This window comes from Salmo trutta, chromosome 22 (genome assembly GCF_901001165.1).
Source record: "Salmo trutta chromosome 22, fSalTru1.1, whole genome shotgun sequence".
Lineage (NCBI taxonomy): Eukaryota > Metazoa > Chordata > Actinopteri > Salmoniformes > Salmonidae > Salmo > Salmo trutta.
This window is the reverse complement of record NC_042978.1, coordinates 6,762,544-6,777,492: the sequence shown is the minus strand read 5'-3', so window position 1 is coordinate 6,777,492 and position 14,949 is coordinate 6,762,544. Positions and strand designations below refer to the sequence as shown.

General features: G+C 46.0%; 1 protein-coding gene across 25 annotated transcripts in view; it reads left to right on the top strand.

Moving 5' to 3' along the window:
* LOC115157974 (receptor-type tyrosine-protein phosphatase S) overlaps nucleotides 1-14,949 on the top strand; it is a 280,182-nt gene that overhangs the window by 141,428 nt on the left and 123,805 nt on the right. For all 25 annotated transcript variants that reach the window (XM_029706364.1, XM_029706362.1, XM_029706387.1 and 22 more), the window contains 2 exons: nucleotides 3,286-3,431; nucleotides 6,613-6,754. In XM_029706364.1, the coding sequence (XP_029562224.1) occupies nucleotides 3,286-3,431; nucleotides 6,613-6,754 (288 nt within the window). The remainder of the gene's footprint in view (nucleotides 1-3,285; nucleotides 3,432-6,612; nucleotides 6,755-14,949) is intronic.

Genomic DNA, 14,949 nt, shown 5'->3' with positions numbered 1-14,949 from the left:
ATACACACACACACACACACACACACACACACACACACACACACACACACACCTTGCATTGTATTTAGAGACGTACAGACATGGGCATGCACCTATGGGCATGCATTTGCTCACACACACACACACACAAACAAACAAACACGCACACACACTACCTACCTACTTTTCATAATGGCCAACTTTCTGTCAGATCCTCTGTTCTCAGCTGGGTATAAAACAGTGCCTGAGGCCAGGAGTGACACGTGTAGGAGCTTCACGTCTGCTCTGGTTGCTCACTGGGCTCTGAAGGCTTCGCTGCCTTTTCCTCAATCTCTCGTGCTTTCCGTTTCTACTTTTCCCATCCCTCTCTTTGATTTCTCTTCTCTCTCCATTGCTCTCCTTTTTTCCCTCCTCCCTGTTCCCCATCTATTTTCAACCCCTTTATTATGTCACTCTCTGAAAGCTTCTGCTGTGGGTTTAACCTAGGATAGAGAACCTTATGAGTACCTTGGTAGTGTTTAGGTTCTGAACAAACAGAGTAAAAAACTCAAACCAAGTGTGTTCAACCCACTGGGTACCTCAGCTGCAAGCACAACATACAAGTCACACAAGCACACATTGATACCTTTTGACTAGGCGGAGTCACCTCTTGCATGTCTAAGATAAACAATCCTTGTTTTGTTGCTAGGCAGGAACTCAGTCTGTTCATCTGGTATTGGCATGGTCCTCCACAAGGTTTCCATTGACCCCTAACATATGCATTTCTTATACATAGAGAGTCATTCATATGTTCTAATATGGTGACATGAGTAAGTATATTTCAAGCCAGAATCCCACAGTATTATTTAATGGTGGAGATCAGGGGAAAGCTCCTGATCGACCGACTGGTCTAATGGGCACTGGGCCTGGGGACCCAACCGGAGCCGGCCACTACAGAGGCTACTCACAGCTTGCCCATGTAAATATCTCCATCTCTTCTATTCAAAAAGCGGATCAATTACCCTTGTTTATATAATCATATGTATTATGATTTAAAAGGCTAAAAAGCTGATCCTAGATTTTCTCTTTTTTAATACGGGCCCAGGAGTCATACTCTCTAAGGCGAGCATAGTGGAGGAGGGCTACACAAAACGCAGCTGCAAGCCACGCACATGTAGCTTTTGCTGAAGGAAGATGTAATCGCTGAGATCCAGTAAGATTCTGCAGTCAATATGTCCGTGTCTACACATTCGACAGTCACAGGGATCAATTCGTCAAGACGCCGACAAGATAGCCGGGAAAAGGTGAATCCCCTCTGCTTCTTTTCTAAGGAAGAAATGTCACAATCTTATCTCTTGTTCCTTTCATCTGTGAACAGTATTACTGTACCATAGGAGAAGGCTGTTGCTTGCTTGTCGGAATATTCTCTGTGGTGTCATTGGCTGGCTGCCACGGGTCATCAGCCTGCGCCGAGTTTCTTTTCATCTCTCTCCATCGCGTCATTTGTATTGTTTGTTGTTGAGCCACGACGTGCATCACGTATAGAGGACACCTTGGCCGGCCTCCCATCGCTGGAGCTGCATCTTGAATGGTACCCTATTGCGTATGGTACCCTATTAAGAATTTAGCTCACTACTTTTCAAAAAGTAGTGCACTATTTCAGGAATAGGGGACCATTTGGGACGCGGCCTGGGGAACATGGTAGGGAACCTCTAGAGAGACTGGTCACCCCACAGCAAAGACCGACGGGGTCACGTTTCGCTCGGTGTCGATTGGACTCTTCCTGACTCATGTACAGGTCTGTGATGGGAGTGTGGAGGTGTGTGTGATAGGGATTGCTTTTGGAGTATGTTGAACTTTCTGTGCTGCGCTTCTGCTGTCCTCAGGCACTCTCTCTCGCTCTCTCTCTCTCTCTCTGTCTCAATCTCGACCTCTCTTTCAGTCCCTTCCCTCAACCACCGTCTCTCTCTTTCTCCCTCTCCCTTTCTCTCTACCCACTCATCCACCTTTTGTCTCTCCTTCTCCCTCCCTCCCTCCCTCCCTCCCTCCTTCCCGCCCAGCCAGCCCCCACCCACTCCCACCCACTCCCTCCCTCTCCCTCCTCCCGCTCTCTCTCCAGCTCTCTCTCCTGTCCCTAATCAAATGCAGCAGAGCTCTCCTTCGTGTGTGTTTATAGGGGCCCAGGGAGAGGAGAGAGAGTAAAGAGAGAGGGGGCCTGCCTGCCCACGGTCCCTTAATTATTAATCCACATGAACGTGCTCCGCACGTTTGATCATCCCTACGCCCCGGAGTTAACAAGTTCCCCCGGAGAGTTTCCTCTACCCGGCTTGTTGTTGTGAGAGCTGACCCACCAGAAAACGAGCTAAGAAACTCAAAAGTAGCGCCGTCCTCCCAAGCAAGTCTGGTAATATCAGAGAATATTAGGAAGATAGCGAACGTGTTATTGTTGATTCGAGTTTTTCAGTGAAGATGAGGGATGTTAGGTAAACAAAAACCCCCAAAAAAGCTTCAAAAACCTGGGAAGCAAGGTGTTAAGTTTAGTTGTAATGCAGAACAAATGAGTTCTCGTATCTCGCCTGAAGCTCCCGTCAGTCCCCACAGCCGATTGGAATGCCCAACAACGAACGTACTCAGCCTTCCTGGCATGGATGTTCGTCATCCTCTTATCCCGCCATCCCTTTCTTCGGTTGGCGTTTGCGTGTGTGCGTCTGGCTCAGCCAGTGAGGGACGTGTGTGGGTTTTGGATGGGCTCTCTGTGAGTAGGGGGTGACGTGTGAACGTGCGTGTGTGCGTTTATGTATGGGGGGGGGGGCATAAAATCAAGACAGAAGCTGCTCTGTGGGCACTTTATTATTCATTGCTCCATTAAATTATTCATGTTGGCGTCAGCGTGTCAGGGTGTGCATTGTCTGTAGTGTAATTACCTCTGTGTTGATACACGGCCGCTCGCTTCCCTTCCTTCCACTAGCTCTCTATACATCCAAGCCCCATGATTCCCCTCGCCTCTCCAGGCGAGGGGACTGCAGACTGCAGTTTTCCATAGGCTCTCTCTGCAGCACATGGAGTGGGTGTGTCTAACCGTGACATTATACAGCGGACGAGTGAGGAATTCCAAAGGCCACTCAAGACTTTATTATCTTCTCATACAATGAAAGTGTGTGCACACAAGCTTTTCGAAATGTAATTACCTTCATTTGCAGCTACAACTGGCCCCGTAATGAATTGGTTTATCTCCACTGGAGCTTGCTGTTGCACCACTTTGTTCTCTTAAATCTATTCTAATGCCCTCTTCTTCTTCTCTCTCTCTCTGTCTTTCTCTGTCTCCAGCGCCACCAAGGTTCACTAAAGTTCCCGTCGACCAGATCGGTGTATCCGGGGGCGTGGTCTCCTTCGTGTGCCAGGCGACGGGAGACCCCAAGCCTCGGGTGAGCTGGAACAAGAAGGGGAAGAAGGTCAACTCCCAACGCATTGAGGTGAGACATTAAAGGCTTGTAACCTAACACTGCTGTGGAGATTGTATGGAATTATGAATAACCCCACACCCCCTATATGAATACACATAATCTATACCAAGTTTTTTTTTATCCAAAGCAACTTACAGCACAGTGAGTGCATACATTTTGGAATATGCGGCCCCAGCGGGAATTGAACCCTCGACCCTGGCGTTGCGAGTGCTCTCACCAGCTGAGCAACACGTCTATTGATTCATTTGACACGGATGTATCACTTTTCTGTTTCACCAAGGTTAGCTCGGGAAGATCATTTCCTTCAAATTTCCTTGAACTGAGCACACAAACTACCCCACAATTAGTTGTCGTGACAGACAATGGTTTGCATTTAACCAGGCATCAATTCTACGACACCAGCGCATGGTGAGTGAGAGGACTTTGCACAGTGCCAATACACTCTACTTGTCCTCTTGCACTTGAATGACTAGCTGAACGAGTAGTAACGGTTGCAGGTCTACATTCCCCTATGCACGCTTTGCATTATTTCAGATGTTTGTTTGTTGTGTGTCCCTGCGTGAGCCCAGATGCCGGCTCTAAAGTCGTGATTGATGCTCAGTGTTTCCTTAATTAAAACTCGCTCCTCGCGCCGACAATGTACACACACACACACACACACAGACATACACATACACACACTCTCTCAGTGAACACACACACTCACATTAACTACGCTGCCAGCTCACTGGGAAGGAGAGAAGAAGGTGAGAAGATGGAACCCTGGCATGAAGAGGAGCACAATGAAGATGAAGAAATAGAAGGAAGAGGGAATGACAGAAGTGTCATACAACTCTGCCAGCACTGGAAGAACACACACACACGCGCACTGCCAGCTCACTGGGAAGGAGAGAAGAAGGGGTGAAGATGGAACCCTGGCGCGAAGAGGAGCATGAAAAAAAGAGATAAATAAGCCAGTGAAATATCATCATGGAGGGCAAAAGCAGTCCAACCCGTGCTGTTTTGCATTTTGCGTTCTCCTTCCGCCGCGTACTAAAGACAAACCCAATCCCAAGGGTATTTAGCCAGCGATTGAACTCTGGGTCAAATTATGGCTATTTCCTTTCTTTTAAACAGTCATTTTACGAAGGAGGTTGGAAATTGTTGCATTCCCCCTCCAGCAGCTTTTTGCTTTGATATTGATTGGGATGTGCACTCAGTCACAGTCACTGTTCCTCATTAGTGTTGTGGCCTTGAGATTTATCATGGCTCGACGCTGAACCTATCCTTCGGCTGACAAAAAGCACAGCAGCACGTCACTGCACACGGTCACCCGTATCGATCCAATGTGTTTGTTCTCTTCCTTATATAATGAAGAAATTACATGTATAGTGCAACATATGAGTACAATATAGTGCAACATAAGAGTACAATATGAGCACACTCTGACAGTTATGTTCTGATTATTAGTAAACACGGCTGAGAATGAGTGTATATGTTTTAAAAAGGTACTTATATCTTATCATAATTCTCTTAATATACGGCGTTGAACATTTAAATACCTTAGCCTAAAAGCAAACCTTAGCCTATGGTTACCTTTTCTTAAGACTTTGCCTCTGGACTAGCATAATGATGTCCTGGCTCATATTTTGAAGCTTTGCAGCAAAAAAATATATACAGTACCAGTCAAAAGTTTGGACACACCTTCTCATTCAAGGGTTTTTCTTAATGTTTTGCTACTTTCTACATGGTAGAATAATAGTTAAGACATCAAAACTATGAAATAACACATATGGAATCAAGTAGTAACCAAAAAAGTGGAATGCTTTTCCAATAGTCTTGAAGGAATTCCCACATATGCTGAGCACTTGTTGGCTGCTTTTCCTTCACTCTGCGTTCTAACTCATCCCAAACCATCTCAATTGGGTTGAGGTTGGGTGATTGTGGAGACCAGGTCATCTGATGCAGCACTCCATCACTGTCCTTCTTAGTCAAATAGCCCTTACACAGCCTGGAGGTGTGTTGGGTCATTGTCCGGTTGAAAAACCGATTATAGTCCCACTAAGCGCAAGCCAGATGGGATGGCGTATCACTGCAGAATGCTGTGGTAGCCCTGCTGGTTAAGTGTGCCTTGAATTCTAAATAAATCACTGACAGTGTCACTAGCAAAGCACCTTCACACATCACACCTCCTCCTCCATGCTTCACGGTGGGAACCACACATGCGGAGATTATCTGTTCCCCTACTCTGCGTCTCACAAAGACATAGTGGTTGCAACCAAAAATATCAAATTTGGACTCATCAGACCAAAGGATGGATTTCCACCGGTCTAATGTCCATTGCTCATGTTTCTCGGCCTAATCGAGTCTCTTATTATTATTTCTTTGCAGCAATTCGACCATGAAGGCCTGATTCACGCAGTCTCCTCTGAACAGTGTGAACTCGGTGAAGCATTTATTTGGGCTGCAATTTCTGAGGCTGGTAACTCTAATGAATGTATCCTCTGCAGCAGAGGTAACTCTGGGTCTTCATTTCCTGTGGCGGTTGTCATGAGAGCCAGTTTCATCATAGCGCTTGATGGTTTTTGCGACTGCACTTGAAGAAACTTTCAAAGTTCTTTAAAATGTTCCGCATTGCCTGACCTTCATGTCTTAAAGCAGTTGTCCTCAACCAAGTCAAGATCACTTTCACAGTCAAAAAGCAAGCTGAGATCTACTGCTCAGATTTTTTTTTTAACATTTAACCTCACATAAACAGTTTTGTAGGAATTAGTTTTGGGCAGTAGGCCTAATACATTATCACAGCATATTGGCTATATGATTGCGCCTGCCAATATTGTTAATCAGACCATATTATATTTCAGAACTCATGAAGCTGGTTGAGAGAATTCCAAGAGTGTGCAAAGCAAAGGGTTGCTACTTTGAAGAATATAACATCTAAAATATATTTTGATTTGTTTAACACTTTTTTGGTTACTACATGATTACATATGTCTCATTTCATAGTGTTGACTTCTTAACTAAAATTCTACAATGTAGAAAATAGTAAAAATAAAGAAAACCCAAAAGTCCAAACTTTTGACTGGTACTGTATATGTGAAATGAAGGGGTCCCTAGTCGCTATACCTGGAGCCTTATTCTAGAAGTATAGTTAGGTTGTCTTTATCTCAGAAAAAGATAGCTCTAACGTTACCATTTCTCTCTGACAAAGACTATAGAGTTCGATGAGGGCGCCGGAGCCGTGCTTCGGATCCAGCCTCTACGAGCGCCGCGGGATGAGAATATCTACGAGTGCGTGGCGGAGAACAGCGAGGGCGAGGTCAACGTCAATGCCAAGCTGTCCATCATCAGAGGTGAGTCACTCAGCGGCGACGAATGATGAGGTCATTGACCATGGACCAATGGTACCCATGATCCAATAGTCTGATAATATTATCTTCCTGTTGCAATCGTGTTTGATAGCACCAATATTCTCAGATAGCTTCCTGCGTAGATAGTGTTAGCTTATTCCTTGTATCAATTATTTTGTAGCTCTTTTTAACTCCCTGTAACCCTATGTTGGTTTAAATGTTTTACCCTTGTCTGGCTATTAGGACATAAACCTATTAGGACATGAGGAAAGCTGATCCTACGTCAGTCACTAGGTGCACTTCCTGGTCTATTGTGGGTGATATCTATCAAGCGTCATTCTGCATTCCAACTAATCAACTCTCCATTCAGAGAGGAATGTACAGCTTCTGTATCCCAATAGCAGCAGACGGGATGCTAACAGGGATCATTGCCTGGATAGAGGGTCTGAAGAAAGCCCTCTGATTGGTCTAGAGAGAGGGCCTGAAGAAAGGCTTGTGATTGGTCACACAGGGACACACAGGATCTTAGAGGGAGGTAGCAGACAGATGTGTGAGACGGGTTGTATCCCAAATGGCACACAATTCCCTTTATAGTGCACTTATTTTTGACGAGAGCCCTATGGGCCCTGGTCAAAAGTAGTGCACTATATAGGGAATAGGGTGCCATTTGGGACACGGACGTGGGGTGGTGTAAATAGCACACTCATGCTGCAGGAAGCCCCTGAGACAAGTGTGTCAACTGACTAGCACAGGATTAAGTCATTGTCTCTCTCTCTCTCTCTGCTGTGTACACTGATGAGAATGGAGGGGAGTGGGAGGGGGAGGGATTGGTGATTGGTAAAGAAAACCCACTTCATTTGGATAGTTCGAATTTTCCATCTATAAGGGTTAGAGTTAACTGCTTTCTAAGGTTATGGTTAAGGTTAGGTATAGAATAAGGGTTAGAGTTAAGGGCTACGGTTAGGGTTAGTAGATAGTTAATTGAATTGTTACTGATAGTCCATCTGTAGATGCTCTACAGACTATCCAAATAAAGTCTTACCGAAAACAGGAACCATGGTCCTTATATTTTCCACAATCTGTGCCAAAAAACTGCTTATCAACCATATCTTCTTTCAAATGGAACTTGCCCTTACGATTGGTGCAAAACAGTATGTAGTACAGCAGCGGTGTGGATTTGTTTCAAGTCCCCCCCTCATTCTAGTCGAGTTTTTTTTTTTTGTATTTTCTTAAAGCTGCATTGTTGGTTAAGGGCTTATAAGTAAGCATTTCACAGTAAGGTCTACACCTGTTATATTCTGCGCATGTGACAAATACAATTAGATTAGATTTGATTGAGGTTGATGAATGTTCAAGGTAATACTCGGGCAGATATTAATGTCCCAGTCACTCTTGTTGTCCCGTCATGCTTTGCGGCCTCACTGCCTCCCATGTTGTGGCTCATCCTGTTTGTCCTTTCTGGCACTACTGTATTGGCTTTACGTCACACTTGGACAGGGACAAGAGCTTTACTGTCTGTTCTCTTGCCATTCTCGCACCATTCTCTCGCTCTCTCTCTATTTCTCTCTCTCTTCATCTCTCTCTCTCTCTCTCTCTCTCTCTCTCACACATACACATGCACACAAGCATACACGCATACACACTCCCTCACTCTCTGTCGCTCTCTTTCTCTCGCTGTCTCTCTTTCGTTCTCCCTCCCTCTCCCCCTCTCTGTCTCCTCCACTGCTGCCATCTGCCCCGGTTGTGGCTGTGACTGGGGCTTGGGCTGAGCTGTAGAGCTGGCAGTAGCTTGTGGTGGTGCAGTCGTGAAGCTCCTCTCCTGTGCTGACTGGACCAGGGCCCAGGATCCGGGGTTATTGTTGGTAGCCACAGTCTTACATGGAAATCCAGGCTTTGGGGCAGGGCCCAGGCGGCCGTGCACCGTCACACACCCACATAACACAGGCCCCTCAGGCAGGCAGAGACAGGGCTCTCTCTTTCCAGGCATAGGGCTGGAGGGTGGAAGGGGGTGGGTGGGGCTGTAGGGTGGAGGCTGTTGGGGGTGGAGGAGAGAGCATAAGCCCCCCCTCTCACCATCTGTGTTGAGGCATTGCCTCGTACAGGTTTATCAGCCTAGCAGGCTGGGACTGGGTGAGGGGGGGGGCAATAGTGAGACAAGGGGATTTTGGACGAAAGCTTAGGTGAGAGAAAGAATGGACAAGGTATAAGGGACAGGGGATAGAGTACACTGTATACTGTCTAAGAGAAGAGGGGTAACAGTGAATAGGAGAGAGAGAACAATGGGTTATAGAGGTCAGGGGTCAGGGGAAGTTGGACAAAGACTTGGAGATGTAGGACATGAGGCAAGGGACATGGTGCTAGGGAACAAACACACACAAAACCACCCTCCCTCCTCACAAATATTACATTTGTCCCACAAACACACGCACACGCATACACACGCATACACGCACACGCGCGCACACACACACACACACACACACACACACACACACACACACACACACACACACACACACACACACACACACACACACACACACACACACACACACACATATCTACACTTCTGTTGTGCTCTTCTATTTCAACAAGATCTCATAGTTTCCCTTCGAAATTCGACATTGAACGTCTATTTCTGACGTACTAATTCTGCGTGGTTACAGGGTTAATTCCGCGTCATTACAGGGCTAAACAAATCAAAGGTTAACAGTTTAGGCATTCATTCCGAGTGATTAAGGTTAGGGCTATGGTTTGGGAAAGGCTTAAAACAAAATAACAAAAAATGACGTGCCACTACCATTAGGCATCATCAGTATTCTTAGTATTCGAAACGGCTTGTTAGAGCATTGTGAACTGCTGGAGCACAGGGGTCTGACTAGCGCTCTTCGACTCCGAGCATCATGAGTTTGCGGCCAGTGCTGGGCAGTAGTATTCTTTTTTGTGTCCTCAGAGGAAGACATGTATCGACTTTTTCAGGACCTGTTCAAACATCTGAAATCGAAGTCTATTTCTAGTGATCAGGCTGCTCTATTCAGCATTAGTATTGAGAAGTGGTGCCCTGTCTCTAGCTGTGTTCCTGTGCTGTCCCGAGTCTGGCAGCGGTGCGTTTAGGCTTGTGACACCTCCTGGCCGCTGCCCTACAGTAGAACAGTGAGCTGAATGCCTAAGATACAGGGCCATCTGCCTTTTGCACCCAGTCCTCTGGGAGTCCTTGGGAAGACTATAGACACCTGCAATTTCTTTCCTTTCTGTATCCTTCTCTCTGTTTCCTTTTCATTTCTCTCTCTCTTCTTCTCTTCCTTCCCATCTGCGTTCTGTATTTCCTTCCTCCGTAGTTTGCTCACTGTTTCTCACCCTCTGTTGTCCCGCCTCTCTATTTCTCTCTATTTATGGGTCACCTCTCTTTCTTCTTTACTTTTCTTTTCTTTCTTGTCTATCCTGTTTTTACTGGCTGTGGACCTCTCTCTCTCTGCTCTCTCTCTCTCTCTCTCTCTCTCTCTCTCTCTCTCTCTCTCTGCTCTCTCTCTCTCTCTCTCCCTCTTTCACATTCTTTCTTTCTCTGCCTGTTAACCCTGGCTTTGGCCTGTCCCCCCCACCCCGCCCCTCTGTTTCACACACACGCAAGTACGCATATGCACACACACACACACACAAACACACACACACACACACACACACACACACACACACACACACACACACACACACACACACACACACACACACACACACACACACACACACACACACACACAGAGGGAGAAACACACACTCGTTCTCCATCTCTCTCTCTCTCTCGTCCTCCTCCTCCTCCCACTTTCCAATCTTTTTTATCCTCATTGCCTCCCAAGGTGGAACTAATCCCAACCTCTCCTCTCCTCCTGTAGTGTGCCTGGATGAACTCCACTGTAGCCCTGACCAAGGCCTCTCTTCTCTGCCATGCTCACTTTCTCCCTCACTTTTCTGCCTCTCTTACTCTCTCCTGGCATAGGACAACTCAAACACAGGTGCTGGGATTTTGAAGCTATATAGAGTTGCCTATTTCCCAGGCTTTTTCACTCTATTGGATCCGCTCTTCACTCTACCTCTTTCTGTTGTATTTCTCTCTCTGTTTCTTTCTCCCATCTGTCATTCATTTTCATTTTCATTCCTCCTTTCCCCCTTTCGCTCTCTGTGACACTACTAGCTGAGTGAGCTCGTTAGTGAGTAGAGTGGTGTAGCGCGGGCGGGGCGAGGCCACCAGGCTCGTTTGATCAGGCAGCCTGCTAATTGGCTGCTTTCCTGGAGGACCAGGAAGTGGTGTTTGTTCTGCAACTCATTGCCCATGCCAATTTAATTGGATTCCGCCAACACACACTGTTACGCACAAACACATGCACTGACACGCATGCACGCACGCACACACTGGGGTTTTATGTCCCACTTTTATTACAACCCCCGTGTCCACACAGCTATTTTAATATCACCTCTGGCTCAACTCAAATCTCGGGGCAAATTGTGTTGACATCCTCTAGGCTGGCAAATGAAAGTGGGCTTCCTTTGCCTCCCTTCATAGTTCGAAACGTAAAAGCCTGGCTACGTCCCAAACGGCATCCTATTCCCAATTTAATGCGCTATTTTTGATCAGGGCCCTAGTGCAGTACTTTTGACCAGATCCCTACTGGGCACTACATAGGGAATAGGGTGCCATGTAGAATGCAGAGCTCTGCATCAGGTATAACCCCGCTCCCTATCCTATGAATCATCCTAAATCCTATCGGCCCCACTCCATCCTCGCCTCTGATTTGGCCGAGAGTGGATCGAGGAGTGGCGGAGAGAAGAATGTGGTTTCCAGACAAACCTCCAACTTCACCACTGCTGCCCAGCCCTCCCCTGGTAGTTTACTGTGAGCAAAGCAAAGCCACTGTGGGCCACAAACAGGACCCAATCAACCCCATCCCCCCCCCAAATAGCTTCAGCCCCAAACACTGCTGGGCACCAATTTCTCAGATTAAAATAAAAGAGAGAGCGGGGAGGGAGGGAGGGCTTCTGGCTTCTGGCCAAGCCTTAGGACGTCCTTCCGCATTGCCCTCCCTCTGTCTCCTTATTCCCTTCTCTCCTTCTCTCCCCTCTCCCCTTGTCTCTCTGTATTTCTTTAGAGAGAGATCTCTCTCTCTCTCTCTCTCTCTCTCTCTCTCTCTCTCTCTCTCTCTCTCTCTCTCTCTCCACACCGGTCGAGGCAGTTCAGTGCAGTAGAAGCAGTGGTTGACGGCCAGCCCCAGGGGTGGCAGGGTATTAGCGAGCGATGTGTTCTTAAAGCCGTGCCGTGAATGATTTGGAGTAACGGAGCGTGGCTGATGATCATTCCCGCTGTATTCCTCTGGAAAGCCAGAGTGCAGCTGGAAAGAAAAAGTGCATTATCATGCATTAGGGAGCCAGAGGGGTGCTTCACAACACAGGCCTGAGAAATAGTGTGTGTGTGTTTTGCTATCCTTGTGGGGGATCAGAAGTCCTCACAAGGAGAGTAAAACAAGTCAAATTTGGACAAGTGGGGGACATTTCGCCAGTCCCCACAAGGCCCAATGTTATTTTAGGGTTAGGTTTAGAGTTGAAATTAGGGTTAAAATTAGGGTTAGGGGTTAGGGGTTTAGGTTAGAGTTAGGTAAAGGTTTAGGGTTGAAATAGGATTTGGAATGGGAATAAATAGTTTGATCGCCACAGCTATAGTAAAATAAAACTTGTGTGCATGTGTGTATCGTTGTCGGGTGTGTGTGTCCGTGCACGTGTGTGTGTGTCCCCGTGTGTGTGTGCGTGTTTCTTAAACATTTTCATGTTTAGATGTTCCCCGTGTCCAGGGACTGCAGATGTAAATGAGATTGTCAGCTAGAACTGGCGTATGTATGACGTATGTTTTGTTGCACATTGTCCCTGCCGAATTAACAAAAACAAAAAAATGACATGTGAGTGTGTGTGTGTGATCCTACATAGCTGTGTGTGTGGGAAGGTGTCAGGGAGACACTTGTAGCTAGCCAGGAAGGTGACAATGGGTGGCTTTGGGACGGGCAGGAAGGAAGGACACTAAGTGCTAGGGATACATTTGACCAGACCCCAACCACCCACCTGCCCACTGCATATTCGATACGTCCCAAATGGCACCCAATTCCCAATATAGTGCACTGCACTACATAGGGAATAGGGTGCCGTTTGGGAAACAGCCATCAACTATCTTTTTCCTGCTGTTCCCTATTAGGTGTCCCATTGGAGTAGCCATAGAGACGTAGAGAAGCAGGGTTAAATGGTGCTTCATGTACAATCAGCAAGTCCTTCTCTATTGGCCGGCTGAGCACGTGAGCAATGCCCAGGACCCCTCTCTTAATAGAGATCAAATCAAATTCAAATCAAATTGTATTTGAGGGTTTGTGTGTGTGAGTGTGTATGTGTGTGACCTTTTTCCTCTGCTAAATTCTCCCGCTCCTTCTCCCTGTCCATTGATCCCCAGTTCCTGTTCTCCTTCAGTAAACTCTCCATCTGTGACTCTGAATTTATTAGTGTGTTTGTGTGCAGTATATTTGTGTGTGATGCATGTGAGTGTGTCCATGCATGTCACTGTGTGTGTGTGTGTGTGTGTGTGTGTGTGTGTGTGTGTGTGTGTGTGTGTGTGTGTGTGTGTGTGTGTGTGTGTGTGCATGTATACAGTATGTGTGTTCATGCATGATGCATCTCTCCATTATCTTGGTTTGGCCGGCTCCTTGGCTGCTCTCCGACTCCGTCGTGCTTCTGTGGCTCATGGGTAATTGTGTCGTGCTGGGCGGGGCAGAGGTCACCACACCCCAACAACAGACTGAATCAGGAGCCTAATTGGCCAGTTAAATAAGGCCACCAGCGAAAAGGAAACCCCCGATTGGCTGGGACAGATTTAACAACGAGACAAGTTTACAACTGACCTCTCAACTGGGGTGAGGGAAAGAGAGAGTGGTAATATGTTTTATTAAATGTACAGTTCCCACTTCAATGATCTTTACTTGTGTAGTTGTTATATCATTACTTACATGAAAAGCTAATTGTTTCAGTGATAGTCTTCAGTTTCGTATCACTCTCATGCTCGTTAGCACCTGTGAATCAAATGTGACGGAAAGCATGTCGTAAGAGTAGAGAAGTAGAGAAAGGAGGAGGAAGTGACATTTATTTATTTTTTGTACGATTTTATAGATTTTTTTTTATAAACAACACAAAATATTCACATACAAACAGCAGCATCATACATACATCAACTACATCACACCTACCCAGACCCACTAGCCCACACCCCCATCTCCAGCGCCCACATCACTTTCCACCACGTGGCCTGAAACTGCACCATTTTGTTTCTCTCCATAGCCAACACACATTCAATATTTGAAATAATAAATCATTTGATTTGTCCATTGTGTTAATGATGGCGAATTGATTGATTTCCACGTTTTTAGTATAAATGTTTTCAAGGTGAGTGATGAGAAGAGAATCGTCCAACCCATCTGCTCCTGAAATATGCAGACAGACGGATTAAAAGTAAGTTTACATTGTAATGCTTCTGACAGCCAACTTTCTAGCTCTGCCCACGACTTCAGGACTTTATAGCGTTCCCAGAAAGCATGGATTATCGAGTCATTATTAGTTTTACACTTAAGACATGACTCTGCCGTTGTCCTGTAGAATTTGTACATTTTGTCTCTTCTATAATAAATTCTATACTTTAGTTTACACTGGATTAAGCGTACATTTTTGTAAACTGTAATTTAGTTAGTTATGCTCCAACTTTGGGCTCCCGAGTGGCGCAGTGGTCTAAGGCACTGCATCTCAGTGCTTGAGGCGTCACTACAGACATCCTGGTTCAATTCCAGGCTTTATCACATCTGGCTGTGATTGGGAGTCCCATAGGGCGGTGCACAATTGGCCCAGCGCTGTCTGGGTTTGGCCAGTGTAGGCCGTCATCGTAAACAAGAATTTGTTCTTAACTGACTTGCCTAGTTAAATAAATGAAATAAAACTGCCAACATCAGTTATTTTGAAGTCTTGGTTCCAATAGTTTATATTTATTTATAATATATGGATATGCTCTCTAAAGGGTTTTGTATATCTTCCTTATCATATGAATATCCTTTTCTGACTCAAATAAGATTCCCTCAAGGTTGCTCTGATTTCCAAAATATCTCAAATCAACATTTTGTGATGTGTAA